Raw genomic sequence first — 15,724 nt, forward strand, 5'->3', positions numbered from 1 at the left:
AGATACAGAAAATATTTAATCTAGGGCGATATTTACTTAATTACAAAAAGTTTATAGAAATCAAGATGAGGAATTTTCAGGTATCTTTTCTCGATTTTATTTTATCTTTTTTATCTTTTTTTTTATCTTTTTTTCTCATAGCCGTGTATTTTTACCCATGTTTTATATATATATATCTATATATCTATATATATATATATATATATATATATATATATATATATGGTAATATTTACTTAGATACAAAAAATATTTAATCTAGGACGTTATTTACTTAGTTACAAAAAGTTTATAGAAATCAAGATGAGGAATTTTCAGGTATCTTTTCTCGATAGCGATAGGAATTTTATATTTTCTCTGAAGTCAGATTTAAAATTATATCATTTATATTGCTTAAAAAATTCCCCTTCCACATTAATAATTATATCGTTTATATTGTTTAAAAAATTCCCCTCCCACATAATTTTTATTATACTACGCATGCATTTTCTCCCTATCGCTTTATTGTTTAAAAAATTCCCCTTCCACATTAAAAATTATATTATTTATATTGTTTAAAAAATCCCTTCCTCATAATTTTTATTTATCTACGCATACATTTTCTCCCTACCACTTTTCTATTTTATCTTCCTTCTTATAAATTTTCTTGAAAATCTTCGCTCACTCGTCTTTCATCGTCCGGACTTTCAAGTTCGTTAGTAAAAAAGTTTGTTAGTAAAAAGTTCTCGATTTTTCGATTTTTGCGTGTCTTTGATTATTATATCTTTGATTTTCTACGCGGTAGCAACTACCATGAACAATCTTAAGAAAATCGAGCAACAACCACGTATGTTGCTGTCAACAACATACGGATTGAATTCATCCTACACGAAGAAAATTCAAGTGGGTCTTATGACAGAAGACAACGTCGAACTGGATTTTCTGCCTGTTGTTAAATTAACATCTCACGGAGCTGTAGGAATTTGCTTCGACATGGAATCGTGGCAAAAATTTCAAGAAAACATGAAAACGATGTCGAGCTACTTAAACGGTGATAAAATTAATTTGAGTTCGATTATCTTTAACAAGATAATTGTAAATTTCACTACCGCATATGGTGCTAGAGCCATACTAATAACATATCGTGAAAACGAGCAAGAAGATCTTTCTTCCGAGACTGTGGAGGATACGAACGAAAACGGACCGAAGGCGAAGAAACGTAAAACTTACAACATTGCGATAGTCATGCAGAGAACGACTTTTCAAGGTGTAGAAAATATAGTTGATTGTGTGAACGCTAATTTAAATCGTCTAAATTTTATTTCAACTAATGTCAACGAATGTGCTCGATATTTAATTAACGAAATACAGTTAAATCTTCCTGTCAACGGTAGCATTAATAACAGTATCGTGAAACTCACGATCAGAGGTAACAGTAAGGAAATAGAACGTAATGTACGTACCCAACTGAAAGATTTAACATTTCTCGATGTATACTTTGAGATAACATTTTTAGAAATAATTTCACTTTATTTCGAACAAATTGTACATACAATTATATCAAAACGTAAATTTTAATAATTATTCGACGAATATTTTCTTGAAATGTTTGTGAATAATTTTATTCTGTAAAAATATTTTAAATATAAATCATATTTGTACTTTTAAAACCATTGTTCAATTTTCTTTCACTTCCTCTTTCCAGAAATTTCCTCAACATCCATGTTTCTGTTTACCTTCATTAAGAAACGAGTTATTTTAAAATAAAATTTTATCCGACATCTTTTCAACAATAAGCATTCTTTCTAATCTACGATGATGCATTATTTTTTTTATCGTGACACGAGTCGGAATGCTCGCCAGTACAAATATTTGCGTGTTCTTTTTTTATTACCCTACGGCATTGTCAGTTATTACCTGCCACCGATCCCCGGTCGACCGCATAACGCTTTTCTTGGTCAAAATGTTTTTACCCCACCCCGTCTAATATCGACCATTTGATTCGACGAGCTATCCTTGCCATACGTATACCCTAACTGTTTTTACCCCACCCCATCCAATATCGACCATTTGATTCGACGAGCTATCCTTGCCATACGTATACCCGTACCCCCATACCGTACCCTACGCAACTTTAGCTTAAATACCTCATCTAATCCTTAGACTAGTAAGATCTCGTTTAGCTCAACATACTAGGACCCTGCTCGAAAACACGAAGGCCCCAGGTTCAAATTCAGAGGAAATCAGAAAAATAAAAAAAAATAAAAAAAATTCTCATCCCCACCTTTCGGGGCCAGTCGCCATTTTTTTTTCCCCAACACCCTCTCCCCCTACACCCACACTCGGAAAAACCAGACGCCGGTGGTGGGGGAAAGATAAGATAAGACTCGGCGCCAGACGGGTCGGTGGTGGGGGTTTGTTATGACGGGCCATAGTGCCCACTATACTACTACTATCCGTATTTTCTTTATTTGCTTCATGTAAAAATTGTAAATATAAATACTTTCTTCATTTTACCAGCAAAAGAGTGTAATACGAAAAACTATAATCACATCTAAAAAATTTAGTTGAATTGCTGAATTCTTTATGTAAAATGCGCATGTGATAAATTATTAATATACAAAAAAGAATAAATAATGAATAAGTGCATCAATCGTAAAAGAAAACAATGTATAGATAATTAAGTCATAATTGAAAAAAAAAACTTATATTATTAGTATACATCTCTGACATGTAATTTGCAAAAAACATTTTTTTCGTAAATTATTTATAATAATTACAAATTATATTTTAAATGCCACTTGATTGCAGTATTGTATATAACTGTGAGTTAAAAAAATTTATTAAACATAGTAAAATTTCTACATATTGTAAATAAGATCATAACTTGAATTGTAATATTAATAAAAAAAGGATTAAATGTAACATTCACTATGTTATAAAATGTATGCAAAAGTAAATAAAAGCAATATTTCTTAATAGATATTATCTAGAATCGCAAAAATTCATTACTCTATACAAAAATATATACCCATAAAAAGAATTACGATTGATTCGTCTCTCCATGTCCAAAAATATCCAACGAACTTATTATAAGTATCGAATCTTCTATGTTATCTCTTAAGATTTTGATATTTTTGAGACAATTTGTAAAGTTTGGTCTACCGATTACAGATTTCCAACAATGTAGCATCAACTGATACAACTTCGGTGGACAGTTGAGAGGTTTTGGCAGTTTGCCTCCCTCACGCACATATTCTATAACTTCGGAATAATTTTTGCCAGGATAAGGAAGTTCACCCAATGACATAATTTCCCACATTAGTACTCCGAAAGCCCAAACATCGCTTTGTGAAGTAAATATTCCAAACACTAAAGATTCCGGTGCCATCCAGCGAACAGGAAGCGGGTGGTCTCCTTTCTAAAACACAATTATATAACACAATTAAGTTATTTTTATCGAACTTCCTTCAGAAATTTAGAAACAAGCGTTATGCGCATACAATCAACTCTCATTTTCCCTTCTTCATAGGTATACAAATAAAAATAATTTATTTTTACCGTTATAATCAGCTTAAAATTGTATTATTATGAAAAAATAGAAAAAAAATTTTAGCTTTCTCAAGTAATTGTATTTACCATACGGTAATAGTGATCCTTGTAAATATCTCTAGCTAGTCCAAAGTCGCCGATTTTCACAATACGGTTTTCATGATTTTTTACGGATAATAAGCAATTTCGACACGCGAGATCCCTATGCACAAATTGCTGCCTTTCTAAGTAACAACAGCCTCGAGCAACATCTTCGCACATGGCGAGCAAGTCTTTCAGACGCAACGCGCACGAATCTGACGATTGCAATGTTCCATTATTTCTTAAATAATTCAATAAGTCACCAGGTTCTATTAATTCCAATATAAGTAACGGTGAATTCGTGTTCAAACAAATGCCTAATATTCTTATCACATTTTTATGTCAAAAGTGGCTCATAAGTTTAGCCTCTTTCAAGAATTCCTTTTTTTCTTTCGAAGAAGCTTGTCTTTTCAGCATTTTTATTGCAACTGGTGTTGTGTCCAACCCTTCAACATTTTTTATGATTCCTTGATATACCTGTGAAATATTACATAATTAACAGACAAATCGATAAAATGTATGCTAAAAATGTTTATCCTATTTGACTTTTTTTCAGAGAAATTTTAATTTTAACAATTACTTTTATTTAAAAATATGTTTGACCATCAATTTGGACGATTAAAAAATATACTTAAGTAATAAGAAATTGATACCTACACTACCAAATGCGCCGCTACCTAAAAACTTTGTTTGGATAATTTGATTTTTTTCGATTATGGTCAACGCAAATTCGTCTGAATTATATTGCAATCTAGGAGGGTTCAGCAAATTTAGTTGAGTGCACCCGAAAGATATTTCATTTAAAGGTACTAATTCCGTATTGATCATTATTAGAGGCGAAACTATTTCGTTACTTCTTTTGCGTTGCCTGTATGCTGTCATATAAAAAAACTTTTAATACACGACATAATGCTCCGCATTGCAATATCTTAATTCTTTTTAAGAAATAATGCTGACTTTTTCAAATTTTATATGTTTGTATATCTATATACCAAATCTAAACAATTTATAATAAAAATCCAAAATTTATATAAAATATACTTACTACAATAAAAGTAGTAAACATTGTATATTACAATGATTACAATAAGACATAATATTAATGGCAGATAATATTGCATAGCTGTCCCAGTTGCGCTAGGAATCTTTCTTGCATCACCTTTGTTACATAAAAGTACAATTCTTCGTTTCGGATTTTTTATTTAAGATATTTTATCATAATATCTAAGAACTACATTACTTGAAATGGACATCAAGGAAAGATTGAAACGTAATAAGATTAATAAATTGCCAGTTGGTCGACACATATTTCTCAAAAATAAAATACTAACACTCTTCTCTCGACCAATTTGGCAAAGTTATTAATTTACTTCACAACGTTTTGATCATGATTTAGGTCCTTAGCAAGTGATTTGTGAAATGTAGTTAAAATTTAAGAAATTAAGCTAAGTAATGTCAAAAACATGATGTCAGTTTTACACAATGTACTCACTTGCTTACTTCTTAAAATTTAAACTACATTTCGCAAATCACTTGTTAAGGATTTAAATCATGGTCTAAACGTTGTGAAGTGAATTAATAAATTTTTGCCAGGTTGGTCGGGTGTTTATTAATTTTTTTTTAATTCTATCTGGCGGTTCTTCATGCACATAATAATCAATTATTATTAAGACATTTTACTTAAAACTTCATTATTCAATTTCTAATGCGAAAAAACTTTTAAGACATTCTTAAAGTAAATCTATGTTTTCATAACGTCTTCATTTGCTTACCGAGCGTTTCAAAAATAAATTCTATTCCATCAGACGGCCATATGAAATTTGCATTATACTGAGTATATTTTAAGTTCAAACGAACTTTGTACTTAGTTTGCGGCAATAAATTTTCTATGTAATATGTTATTTTATCATTATTCCCCGTAACATTATTCGCAATTTCCCATATCTGCTTTCGTGACGCAGCATTTTTGTATTCTAGTATAAGGAATTCAGTAGGAATCGTCAGCTTAACGCTTGGAATCCACGAGATATTCATATTGTTTGTATCGATCCCATTCAAACTTAAATTATTTGGTTCGGACATGTAGACTGTTTTTATTACACTGTCAGTGACGACATCTGTCCGAATGATTGGATACACACTCACGTATATCTCGTATTTTTGCTTTGGTATCAGTGACGGAATTACCGCGAAAAACTTGCCATTTGTCTTACGTTTTAGCTCATTGAAGACTTTTATGGAGCGAACCGAATTTTGATTTTCTTGAGTGTTATTTGGATATTCTACCAATTTTACCTCATAATTCACTGCCACGCAATTTAATTTTTTCGGTGGCATCCATTCAATTACCGTCAGATTTGGCATTACAACTTGAACTACTACATCATCCGGTGCATAGAGCTTGCCCGTAGTTATCAGTTTTACATCTGGGCCGAATTGCAAATCCATCGATATCTTGTAGATGTAAAAATTGCTCAATGCCAGTTTTAACGTGTATTCTGTCAATTGCGTCAAATTTTGGAATTCGTACTGCTGTTCGTACGTTTGGACATGAAATTCTTCGAATTTGTTAAGATCATTGTCTAAACATTTGAAATAACTCACAGAAATGTCATATATAAAAACTAAGTTGTACTTTTTAAATTCATCATTGAGAATCGGCTCCGGAAGGTTCACGTTAATGCTGTCTGCAGTTATTAACATTTCTTCAACACGATTACCTTTCGTAGGTATTAGACATATCTTCGGGGGATATAATTGTAAATTTTTTGCAATAGCTAACAAGTCAAAAAAGTCGTAATGGAATTTTTGAAAACATTGAAATATGTTTTCTTTGCTTTCGAGAAGAGCATTTTCCTTTCTTAAAATATATATTTCTTCATAAGTAATCAAGTAAATATTAATACTATCAATTACTATATCATTAATACGATAAGTAAATTGATTTGGAAATCTTAAAATCATATTGCAATTACAACTATTAATATCCGTGACGATTAAATATTCATTGTTTATTATCCAATATATTAGCGGCTCGTCAATATTCGTTGTATCAATCGTCATAAAAGTGTTATAAATTTGTAGCAATCCTAGAAATGTCTTGAGGCAGAAGCATTTATTGTCTGCCATATATAATTTGTTTCTACCATTCAAATCCGTTTGCACTATTGAAGAATCTACTGTCCAATATAAATGTCTGAAAAATATTTATATTGCTTACTTTTATTAAAACATTATTATAATTACATATCTATCACAAACGAATATATGTTTATTTATATCTTATACGTTTCTATGTAAATTTATGATTGCATTACTTATGGATCTTTAATACAAAATTTGCATATTAAATTAACAAGTTATAGAACAACACAAATCTTTAATTAAAAAAAACACAATATATTGTTCAATTTGTTAAATTATTAAATTTAATGTACCTCTTATATGGTAATACTGTTAAAAATGAAGCATTCTCTTCAGCCAGTGCGATTTTTTCGTATGTTTTGATGCCTTTTTGTTGTACTAATATTAAGTCCAGTTTTATAATGTAAGTACCGTCAATAGTATTTTCTAACCAATAAAGATTTTCACGAATCCAATCGATGCACAGAGAATATGCATTGTCCTCGATTTCTGCTATTATTGTATAATTTTGATTTGTTTCGATTGCATTTGGATTAAATTCCAATGTTATTATTTCTGCGCCAGTAATCCCATAAATCTTGTGTTCCAATGCTGAGTAAACGATTTCAGTACACCTTTTATATATATCACGTTTAAAGCCGATCTTTAAATCTATATCCAGTACATGCAATCTTGTTATATTATAGATGAGTAATAAAGGTACTGGATTCTCATGCGTGGTCGACACGTTGATGAACTTAGTATAAGAGCCAGCACCAAATTTGTTATGCGCTTGTACTTTAAAATAATACACTGTATCAGGTTTTAAATTGTATGCTTTATGTTGCAATATCGTGAAATTTGAGATTATAACAACTATTCTATAAATTATTTGATTCTCAAAAAACCAATATTGAACTGTATATTTTTGTATCACTCCATTTGTAAATTTAGGTTCGTTCCATCTATAAAGAATATAAAAATATTTTATCTTTTTATTTTTAACAACTTCTGAAATCTATTTACATATAATTATCTATTACACGTGACATATAGATAAGTTTCATTTTAAAAAATCGGGTTGACCTTAAAATGATCTTAAAAACGCTATCTAAAATCAAACTGATAATATATATTTTCGAGATAATTCGCTTTTCAGGAATGGATTTCTCATGCTTATAGAGAAGAAAGAAATGTTATACACCCATAAGTTCGGAAATGATTAGTTCAGGTCCGTTTAAGGTCCGGAAATGATTAGTTTTTGAGTTTTAAAATTCTTGTAACAAATAATTTTTGTCTCATTTTTCGTTTTAGGAATCTTCGCTTAAAGGTATTGACGATATTTTTTAAACATAAATTAATACCAATTGTCGCTCGTATATTGAAAACAAAGTGATAAATATAAGGCCAACTTATCGAGCTGAATATTCGAGATGTTCAGTCAACTACCATTTATTACATGTATAAATTATAAAACTACAGTCATTATATTAAAACTAACGCAAATTACAATCATTCTATAAACGTTTCGACCGCACGCGGTCTTCTTCAGTATAATTATTGAAATATAAATTCTTACAATTCACATGATATCGAAATTTAATTATAGTTATTCAGAATCGAGAGTTTTTGAGCAATTAACGCGTGTTTCAATCCGTCCTGTCCAACAATGTTCGCCTCGATATGATCTCTGATTTTGTTCAGATCTCGGATGGTTTCATCGTTAGTATGCGAGAAATTAACCCGTTCCGTAGGCGCTGCGATTAATAAAAAATTACCGATCAACGTATGTCCAAATTATAATATATATCCCCTACAATTGGTAGTATGCTTACCTATCATCGTCCTTCTTGACAATTTTGCTACTTATTAACAGTTATTAAGGATGACACATAACAAACCAACAATACAGAAAGACAGCTCATTTTAAACTCTACTTGATCGGAGAGCGTGCGTGTTTATATATGATCTAATATCTATGTTTTACTCGTTAATGTCCTATTTGTCCTATTATTATTTATTGTTCGCTAATATATCCAAAATATCAAAATACGACTCGCTAAGTAACTCAGTATCTTTGTTTAAATTTAGTCCATTTTTTTGTTCCTTGATATGTAGCATCTCAGAAATGAGTCTTTTATAATAATTATTTTCGTTGTCCATGATCTTAACATTGTCCCAATTAAAAGTATGATGTTCATTTATTATGTGTTCAGAAATTACTGAATGTTTCGTTGAGTCCAACCTAATATTATTTTTATGTTCTTTTATTCGCGTCTGCAATTGCCTCTTTATTTGGCCTACATAAGATGCATTACAATTATTGCACTGATCTTATAAACCACATTCGAATTGCGTGGATGTTTAGTTTTATCTTTCTGCGCTTTAATAATATTATCCAGTTTGTTGAGACATCTATACCCTACCATACAATTTTTATTTTTCACCGAGGAAACCATCCGAGATCTGAACAAAATCAGAGATCATATCGAGGCGAACATTGTTGGACAGGACGGATTGAAACACGCGTTAATTGCTCAAAAACTCTCGATTCTGAATAACTATAATTAAATTTCGATATCATGTGAATTGTAAGAATTTATATTTCAATAATTATACTGAAGAAGACCGCGTGCGGTCGAAACGTTTATAGAATGATTGTAATTTGCGTTAGTTTTAATATAATGACTGTAGTTTTATAATTTATACATGTAATAAATGGTAGTTGACTGAACATCTCGAATATTCAGCTCGATAAGTTGGCCTTATATTTATCACTTTGATATTTTTTAAGTTAGCTGGCCTATGTTTACAGGAGGTGGACATTTTGAACATTTTCTATAATTGCAAGACGAGAAATAGGATATAAATTTTTTATTACATATATAAATCTAAGTAACTAAAAAACTAATCTTTTTCGGATCTATGTTCATATGAAAACTTTTTATCTTCTCTATAAACATGAGGAATCCATTTCTTAAATTTTGAACACTACTTGAGAAACACCTGTATATACACTGTATATACACATTGTATTTTATATACAATAAAACTTAAAACAATAAGAAGTACTTGATTTAAGAAAGCAAGTATTCATTATTTACCTTGAGAGTTATTATTTACCTGAATGTCACAAAAATGTCTTTCTGATTTAGTCTGTCGTTAAATTCCACAAATGCTCTAGGAAATGTTGGCTCGCTTGGAATGTTTTCTGAAGATGGTGTAATTTCTCCTTGAAGCAAAATTCATACTCTATTATATGCAAAGGTCCAGTATGTATGTAAATCGTTCTAGTTTTTAAAATCATGCATATATATATATATATTTATATGGGGCATCCTTTCTCAAAACGGTCACCCCTTTGCACAATTTATTTCGTGAGATAAATAAGTTTTGAAGTGCTTAAAATTTTCATTAAACTTTCTATTGTTAAATGCCATGTGGCAAATTCGAAACTGCAAGACTCAAAATGGCGGGCAAAACAAAAAGCGGAAAATTGAGATTCCGCAAAAATTGACTATTTTGAGTATCTCGAATTTGGAATTGATTTGTTTACCAAATGATACTTTATGATGAAAAATCAATCATAATTAATTTTTAAGTTGAGCCAAAAATTGGTTTCAGAGATATAAGCGATCAAAGCCCATACAGCACAGATTATTGCAATTGTATTGCAGCAACGTTGCAATGTTGCAAGTTGCAATGCAACATTATAAAGACATTGCAGAAATATAGGTGCACAAAATTCCAGCACACTTGTAGCAACATGACATTAATATTTCGGAAATATTGCATGTAATCCAAATTCTATAATTTATATATTGTAATATACAATATATAAATTAACTACAACGTATTTTCATTAATGATTTATTTACATTTATATACCTGTATATGCAAAATTAGTTTATGGTTGCAATAACAATGCATTATTGCAAATTTATAACATTGCAATATTGTTGTAATATTTTGTTGCAATCTTCCAAAAAGCGGACATTTTAACATTGCTGCAATTCAACAGCAATGATGTAGCAACATTTTGCAGTGAATTTGCAATATTGCAATATTGCGGTGAAAGATTGTTGTAATGTTTTTGCAATCTATCGGTGCTGTATGGGAGTAGTCAAAATTATGAATTTTGACTAATTTGATCACCTATGATCAAAACACTTCCCATGGGGCGTTCTTTGTGAAAAAGGCCATCCTCCTTGCACATTTTATTTCTTGAGATAAATAAATGTTTAAGTGCTGAAATTTTCGTTGTCCCTTGTACTTTTGAATGCTTGTGGGTTATGAGACATGTAAACGCGTATATTATTTTGTCGCGGCCGTCGTGAAGGATAACACATTACGCCCGCAGCTTTGTGCAACCGTTCCACTGAAATTATTCTGATCCATCGAAAATCGATGTAAAGAGATTTTAATGTAGTGCAAACAGTAGTTAGGATAACTACTGGAGAAAAATAGCTTGTATTCAACTCGTAATCAGCTCGTAATCATAGACGATCAAATTAGTCAAAATTCATAATTCTGACTACTTTGATCGCTCATATCTCTGAAACCAATTGTCGGTTCAACTTAAAAATCAATTATAATTAATTTCTTATCATAAAGTATCATTTGGTAAACAAATCAATTCCAAATTCGCGAAACCCAAAATAATCAATTTTTGCGGAAGCTCAATTATCCTTTTTTTGCTTTGTTCGTTATTTTGAATCTGGCAGTTCCGCATTTGCCACACGGCATTTAAAAGTAGGTTTAACGAAAATTTTAAGCACTTTAAAAGCTATTTATCTCAAGAAATAAAATGTGCAGGAGGGTGGCCGTTTTGAGAAAGAATGTCCTATATATATATATATATATATATATATATATATATATATATACATATATATATATATATATACAGGGTGTCCCATAATTTGCGAACCACTGCAAATGGGCAGATAGAGTGTGTTAAACTGAATAGAAAAGTCCTGTATCATTTTGCGATATTCGCAATAATTATTGAGTTATTTATTAAAATATCTAAACGAATAAGCAGGTAGAAAGCATTATTTGATCGAGAGGCGGCGTCATGCAGCGAGCGGCGACCAATGTAGTAACGCCGAAAAGTAAGATGATAATTTTGATACTAAGCGGCATATAACAAATAAGTCATCCGACATGCACACCGAGTCCAACGTACCGCTTTCGACCCGCTCATTCGTTTAGATATTTGGGTAAATAACTCAATAATTAATGCGAATATCGCAAAATGATACAGGACTTTTCTATTCAGTTTAACACGCTCTATCTGCCCATTTGCAGTGGTTCGCAAATTATGGGACACCCTGTATATATATATATATATATATTTATGTATATATATATATATATATATATATATTGACATATACGTAGTCTGTCAAAAAAGGAATAAAATTAAATATGTACCGCATATTATGATCAACGCTGTAAAAATCGTAATCATATGCCGAATGTAAAATATAATTTTTCCTTCAAAAATTACAAGTTTTAATTCATTTAGATGTATTTATATATGTCTCATTATAACATTTTTTGTAAGTATAAACCTCATTGTTTTCATGAATCGTTATTCAGAGAAAAATATTAAACAAATATAAGCGATAAAAGTTAATAATTAGTACTTATATTTTAACGCATGCTTAGATTATATTATTTCATAATAAATTTTGATGATTTGAAATAAATGTACATACACAACATTTTATATACATTTATATGCATATTTTTTAAAACTTATTAGATTTTGAAATATTTACAAATAGGAGCTTTTAAAAATACTTATACTTTACAAATGAACTCTTACCGACTTCATTTCTTTTTCTCACAGTGTCGTTTTCAAAATAATACTGAACAGATCCGATATTTGATGACACGTACTCATGGACATCGATGAATCTGAAGGATGGGTTATCCTAGTAATAAATATGCATCATATAACTTATAAAAATCTACTATTCCATTGAATCACATGATAAACAGTACATAATGTGAGATTAGATTAAAACTTATTTGGCAAATAATTTAATAAATAAAAGTCATTGTAGTAATAAATGCAAAATTCCAAATAGTTAAATTAATATATATGTGATAAATGTCCCAACTTTCAAATCAATGTTCAACTTTATTACAAGTAGAAATAACCTTTGCTTTTCTTTCGAGATGACGGTTTTCGATTTTTTTATAATTATAGAAATGACATGTATAAAGGTAAATTAAATTATTATAAAATATCCAACTAGATACATATGTACAATAGATATACACTACTGTGCAATATATAAAATACTGTATAATATATAAAATACTGTGTTAAACACCGTTTATAGAAACTGTTTTTATTGTGTTTCTGATCAAAATATCTTTTTAAGTATCAAAGATTTTTCTTGCATTAAAGAGAAAGTTGCTTAAGGAACGCAAGATTAGATTAATAAAAATTATAAAGAATTTATAACAGTTTGTCTTACAAGCCTGGTTCTTTTTAAATGTTAAAATAGTTTTGTCTAATAATTGGGTTTTTATATGAGTTTATGTACATATGTTTACGTATATATATATACTTTAAATGATAAATTGTATATTAATTGGAACATATAAAGAATAATAGCTGTTGTGTATATTATTAGCTTCGAAACTGTTTGATTGAGAACGCAATTTATTGTATGGAATTTTATTTTACCGATTTTCTATTTCAACATTTACAATTAGTAGTTTTGTACGCATGCAATATAATTTTACTAAAAAATTCTAATTTTCTATATTGATTACTTTAAATAACAAATAACTTACTAAAAATTTTATACAAAAATCAATAAATATAAATATTTAAAGAAAGTTTTAGAAATCACAAAAGAATAATGTGAAAATGTATCTGTGCATAAAAAATATGATATAAATACGTATGTTTGTCATGTTAACAGAAGATGAATCTCATACAGCACAAAACATTTCAGAGACTTTCGCAGAATTTATTCAAAAATATTTTATATACGTCTTAAACATGTGAAAATGTCCGCTATTTTTACACAAATATGTTTATGAAAGATTGTATAAACGTTTCAAATGTTACGTTTTCTATGTTATGTTTCTTAGATGTTATAATGATGTTTCAGTGTTACTTGAAACGTTGAAACGTTTCTGCAACATTTCTGTTGAGTTTTGTGCTGTGGGATGGAATGAATAACAAAATCATTAATATTAAAAATATTTTTTCATAAACAAGACAATTATATCAACATATGTTACGTTTAAGTTTAAATATTCATCACAATTAAATTTACTTTATTTAGTAACAAAATAACATCAATCTTTAAATATATGACGTAAAATTAAACTTTACTTTTATTATATCATTAATTTTTCATAAATAGTGACAGAGTATAAAATATTAATATCACAAACAATCTATTGTCTGAAGTGTATATAACATTTAATTTATTCGCGGGATCTAATATTTGTTCTGTCTTGCTGCGCTAAAGTTGAACATGTCCAACTTTAAGGCTCTCGTTAAGAGAATAACTGAGCGACTTTAGCAGCAGCATCAAAAAACGTTCCATGTAAAGATGGTAGCGAATGAATAACTAAGCGAATAACCAATAATTCAGTATCATGCGCATGTGCGAAACAAATTTTTGCCAAAACGCTTGCAACTTTTTTTTTATCAGCAACGTGTAAATGATTTAACGCTAGCGATTTTGTCAGCCAGAAATTCGTTTTGCGAGAGCGAAAAGCTTGCGATAAAAAAAGTCAGCGACAAGCGTCAAAAGCAGCATTGTGTAAAACACCCTTAAAGAATGCTCTTATAAAGTTGCAAGCGTTTTGACAAAAGTTTGTTTCGCACATGCACAGGATACCGAATTATTCGCTACTCGCCTGGTTATTCATTTGCTACCATTTTTACATGGAGCGTATTTTGTCGCTGCTGCTAAAGTCGCCCAGTTATTCGCTTGACGAGAGCGTTAAAGTTGGACATGTTCAACTTTAGCGCAGCCAGACGCAGCGAACATTAGACGCCGCAAATTTAAAATTTTAGACGCTAGCGAATAAAAAATGTGGGTCTAGAAAAAGTTTTTATCAGCGAATACGCTGGCGAATTAAAAAGCTGGCTCAAAGCAAATAAAAGCAGCATCATGTAATGCACTTTTTACACGCCGCGATTTCACAATTTTAGACGCTAGCAAATAAAAAACAAGCATCTACAATAGAAAAAAGTTTTTATCAGCGAATTCGCTGACAAATTAAGAAAATTGCTCAAAGCGAATAAAAGCAGCATCGTGTAAAGCACACTTTAAGTATAGATCAGAGTGTATAAAAAAATGAATTTTCGGGAAACTGACCTGAGTTATACAATCTTCCTGATCTTTCGAAGAGGACGTGAGAGCCGTCCTCATTAGCATAAATACTTTTAGTAAAACACATAATATTTTTAACGTTTTTAACATAGTAAGTTTTCTCCTCTTATAGATGTTTGCACTCGATTGGCTTTCATTCTTGACTGGTGACCAACCGCTATTAAATACCATAGAATCTTCTCAATAATTTAAAATTCGTCGAATCGATGACGATTCGACCAATCATTTCTCATTGGGAAGCGTCAGCCAACAATTTATAAGCTATACAAATGATCAGTGCCGGATCGAGATATTTTCTCATCCGAGGCACTATTAGCAATTTACGCCCCCTTTCTCTACATACGCACAAACGTATGTCAAAATAACATACGCTTGGTAGGTACTTGAACTGCTACATGTTAATATCATTTTCGCATTTTTATAAAAAAACTTTTTTTAAAAAAATTGTTTAATTTATTGTTCATTTTTATGCCCTCTCATGTCTTTCATCCGAGACGAGTGCTTAGCTTGCTCTAGATCCGACTCTGCGAGAAACATTGAAGGGATATTGATTTGATTAATATATTTATATCATTGAGAAGATTCTATGGTATTTAATAGCTGTTGGTCAC

General features: G+C 30.2%; 2 protein-coding genes across 3 annotated transcripts; one reads left to right on the top strand and one right to left on the bottom strand.

Annotated features, from left to right (window-relative positions):
- The first annotated feature begins 613 nt into the window (after positions 1-613).
- Positions 614-1,563, top strand: LOC146724024 (uncharacterized). The gene has a single exon (XM_085480629.1). It carries the CDS (start codon positions 793-795, stop codon positions 1,555-1,557), a length of 765 nt encoding a protein of 254 aa, XP_085336755.1. The 5' UTR covers positions 614-792; the 3' UTR covers positions 1,558-1,563.
- A 1,771-nt stretch (positions 1,564-3,334) lies between these two features.
- LOC114938109 (proto-oncogene tyrosine-protein kinase ROS-like) lies at positions 3,335-15,264 on the bottom strand. Of its 2 annotated transcripts, XM_085480627.1 has the most exons (9): positions 15,099-15,264; positions 12,569-12,677; positions 9,859-9,967; positions 7,050-7,700; positions 5,385-6,808; positions 4,658-4,771; positions 4,270-4,487; positions 3,619-4,089; positions 3,335-3,400 (listed from the first exon to the last, which is right to left on the bottom strand). In XM_085480627.1, exons 1-8 carry the CDS (start codon positions 15,201-15,203, stop codon positions 3,955-3,957), a joined length of 2,865 nt encoding a protein of 954 aa, XP_085336753.1. In that variant the 5' UTR covers positions 15,204-15,264; the 3' UTR covers positions 3,335-3,400; positions 3,619-3,954. The 2 variants fall into 2 exon arrangements, with proteins under 2 accessions (XP_085336753.1, XP_085336754.1); XM_085480628.1 differs by lacking the exons at positions 3,335-3,400; positions 4,270-4,487 and having other exon boundaries at positions 4,000-4,089.
- Positions 15,265-15,724: the final 460 nt, after the last annotated feature.

Source organism: Nylanderia fulva, unplaced genomic scaffold (assembly GCF_048542155.1).
Source record: "Nylanderia fulva isolate GAGA-0341 unplaced genomic scaffold, ASM4854215v1 Scaffold154, whole genome shotgun sequence".
NCBI lineage: Eukaryota > Metazoa > Arthropoda > Insecta > Hymenoptera > Formicidae > Nylanderia > Nylanderia fulva.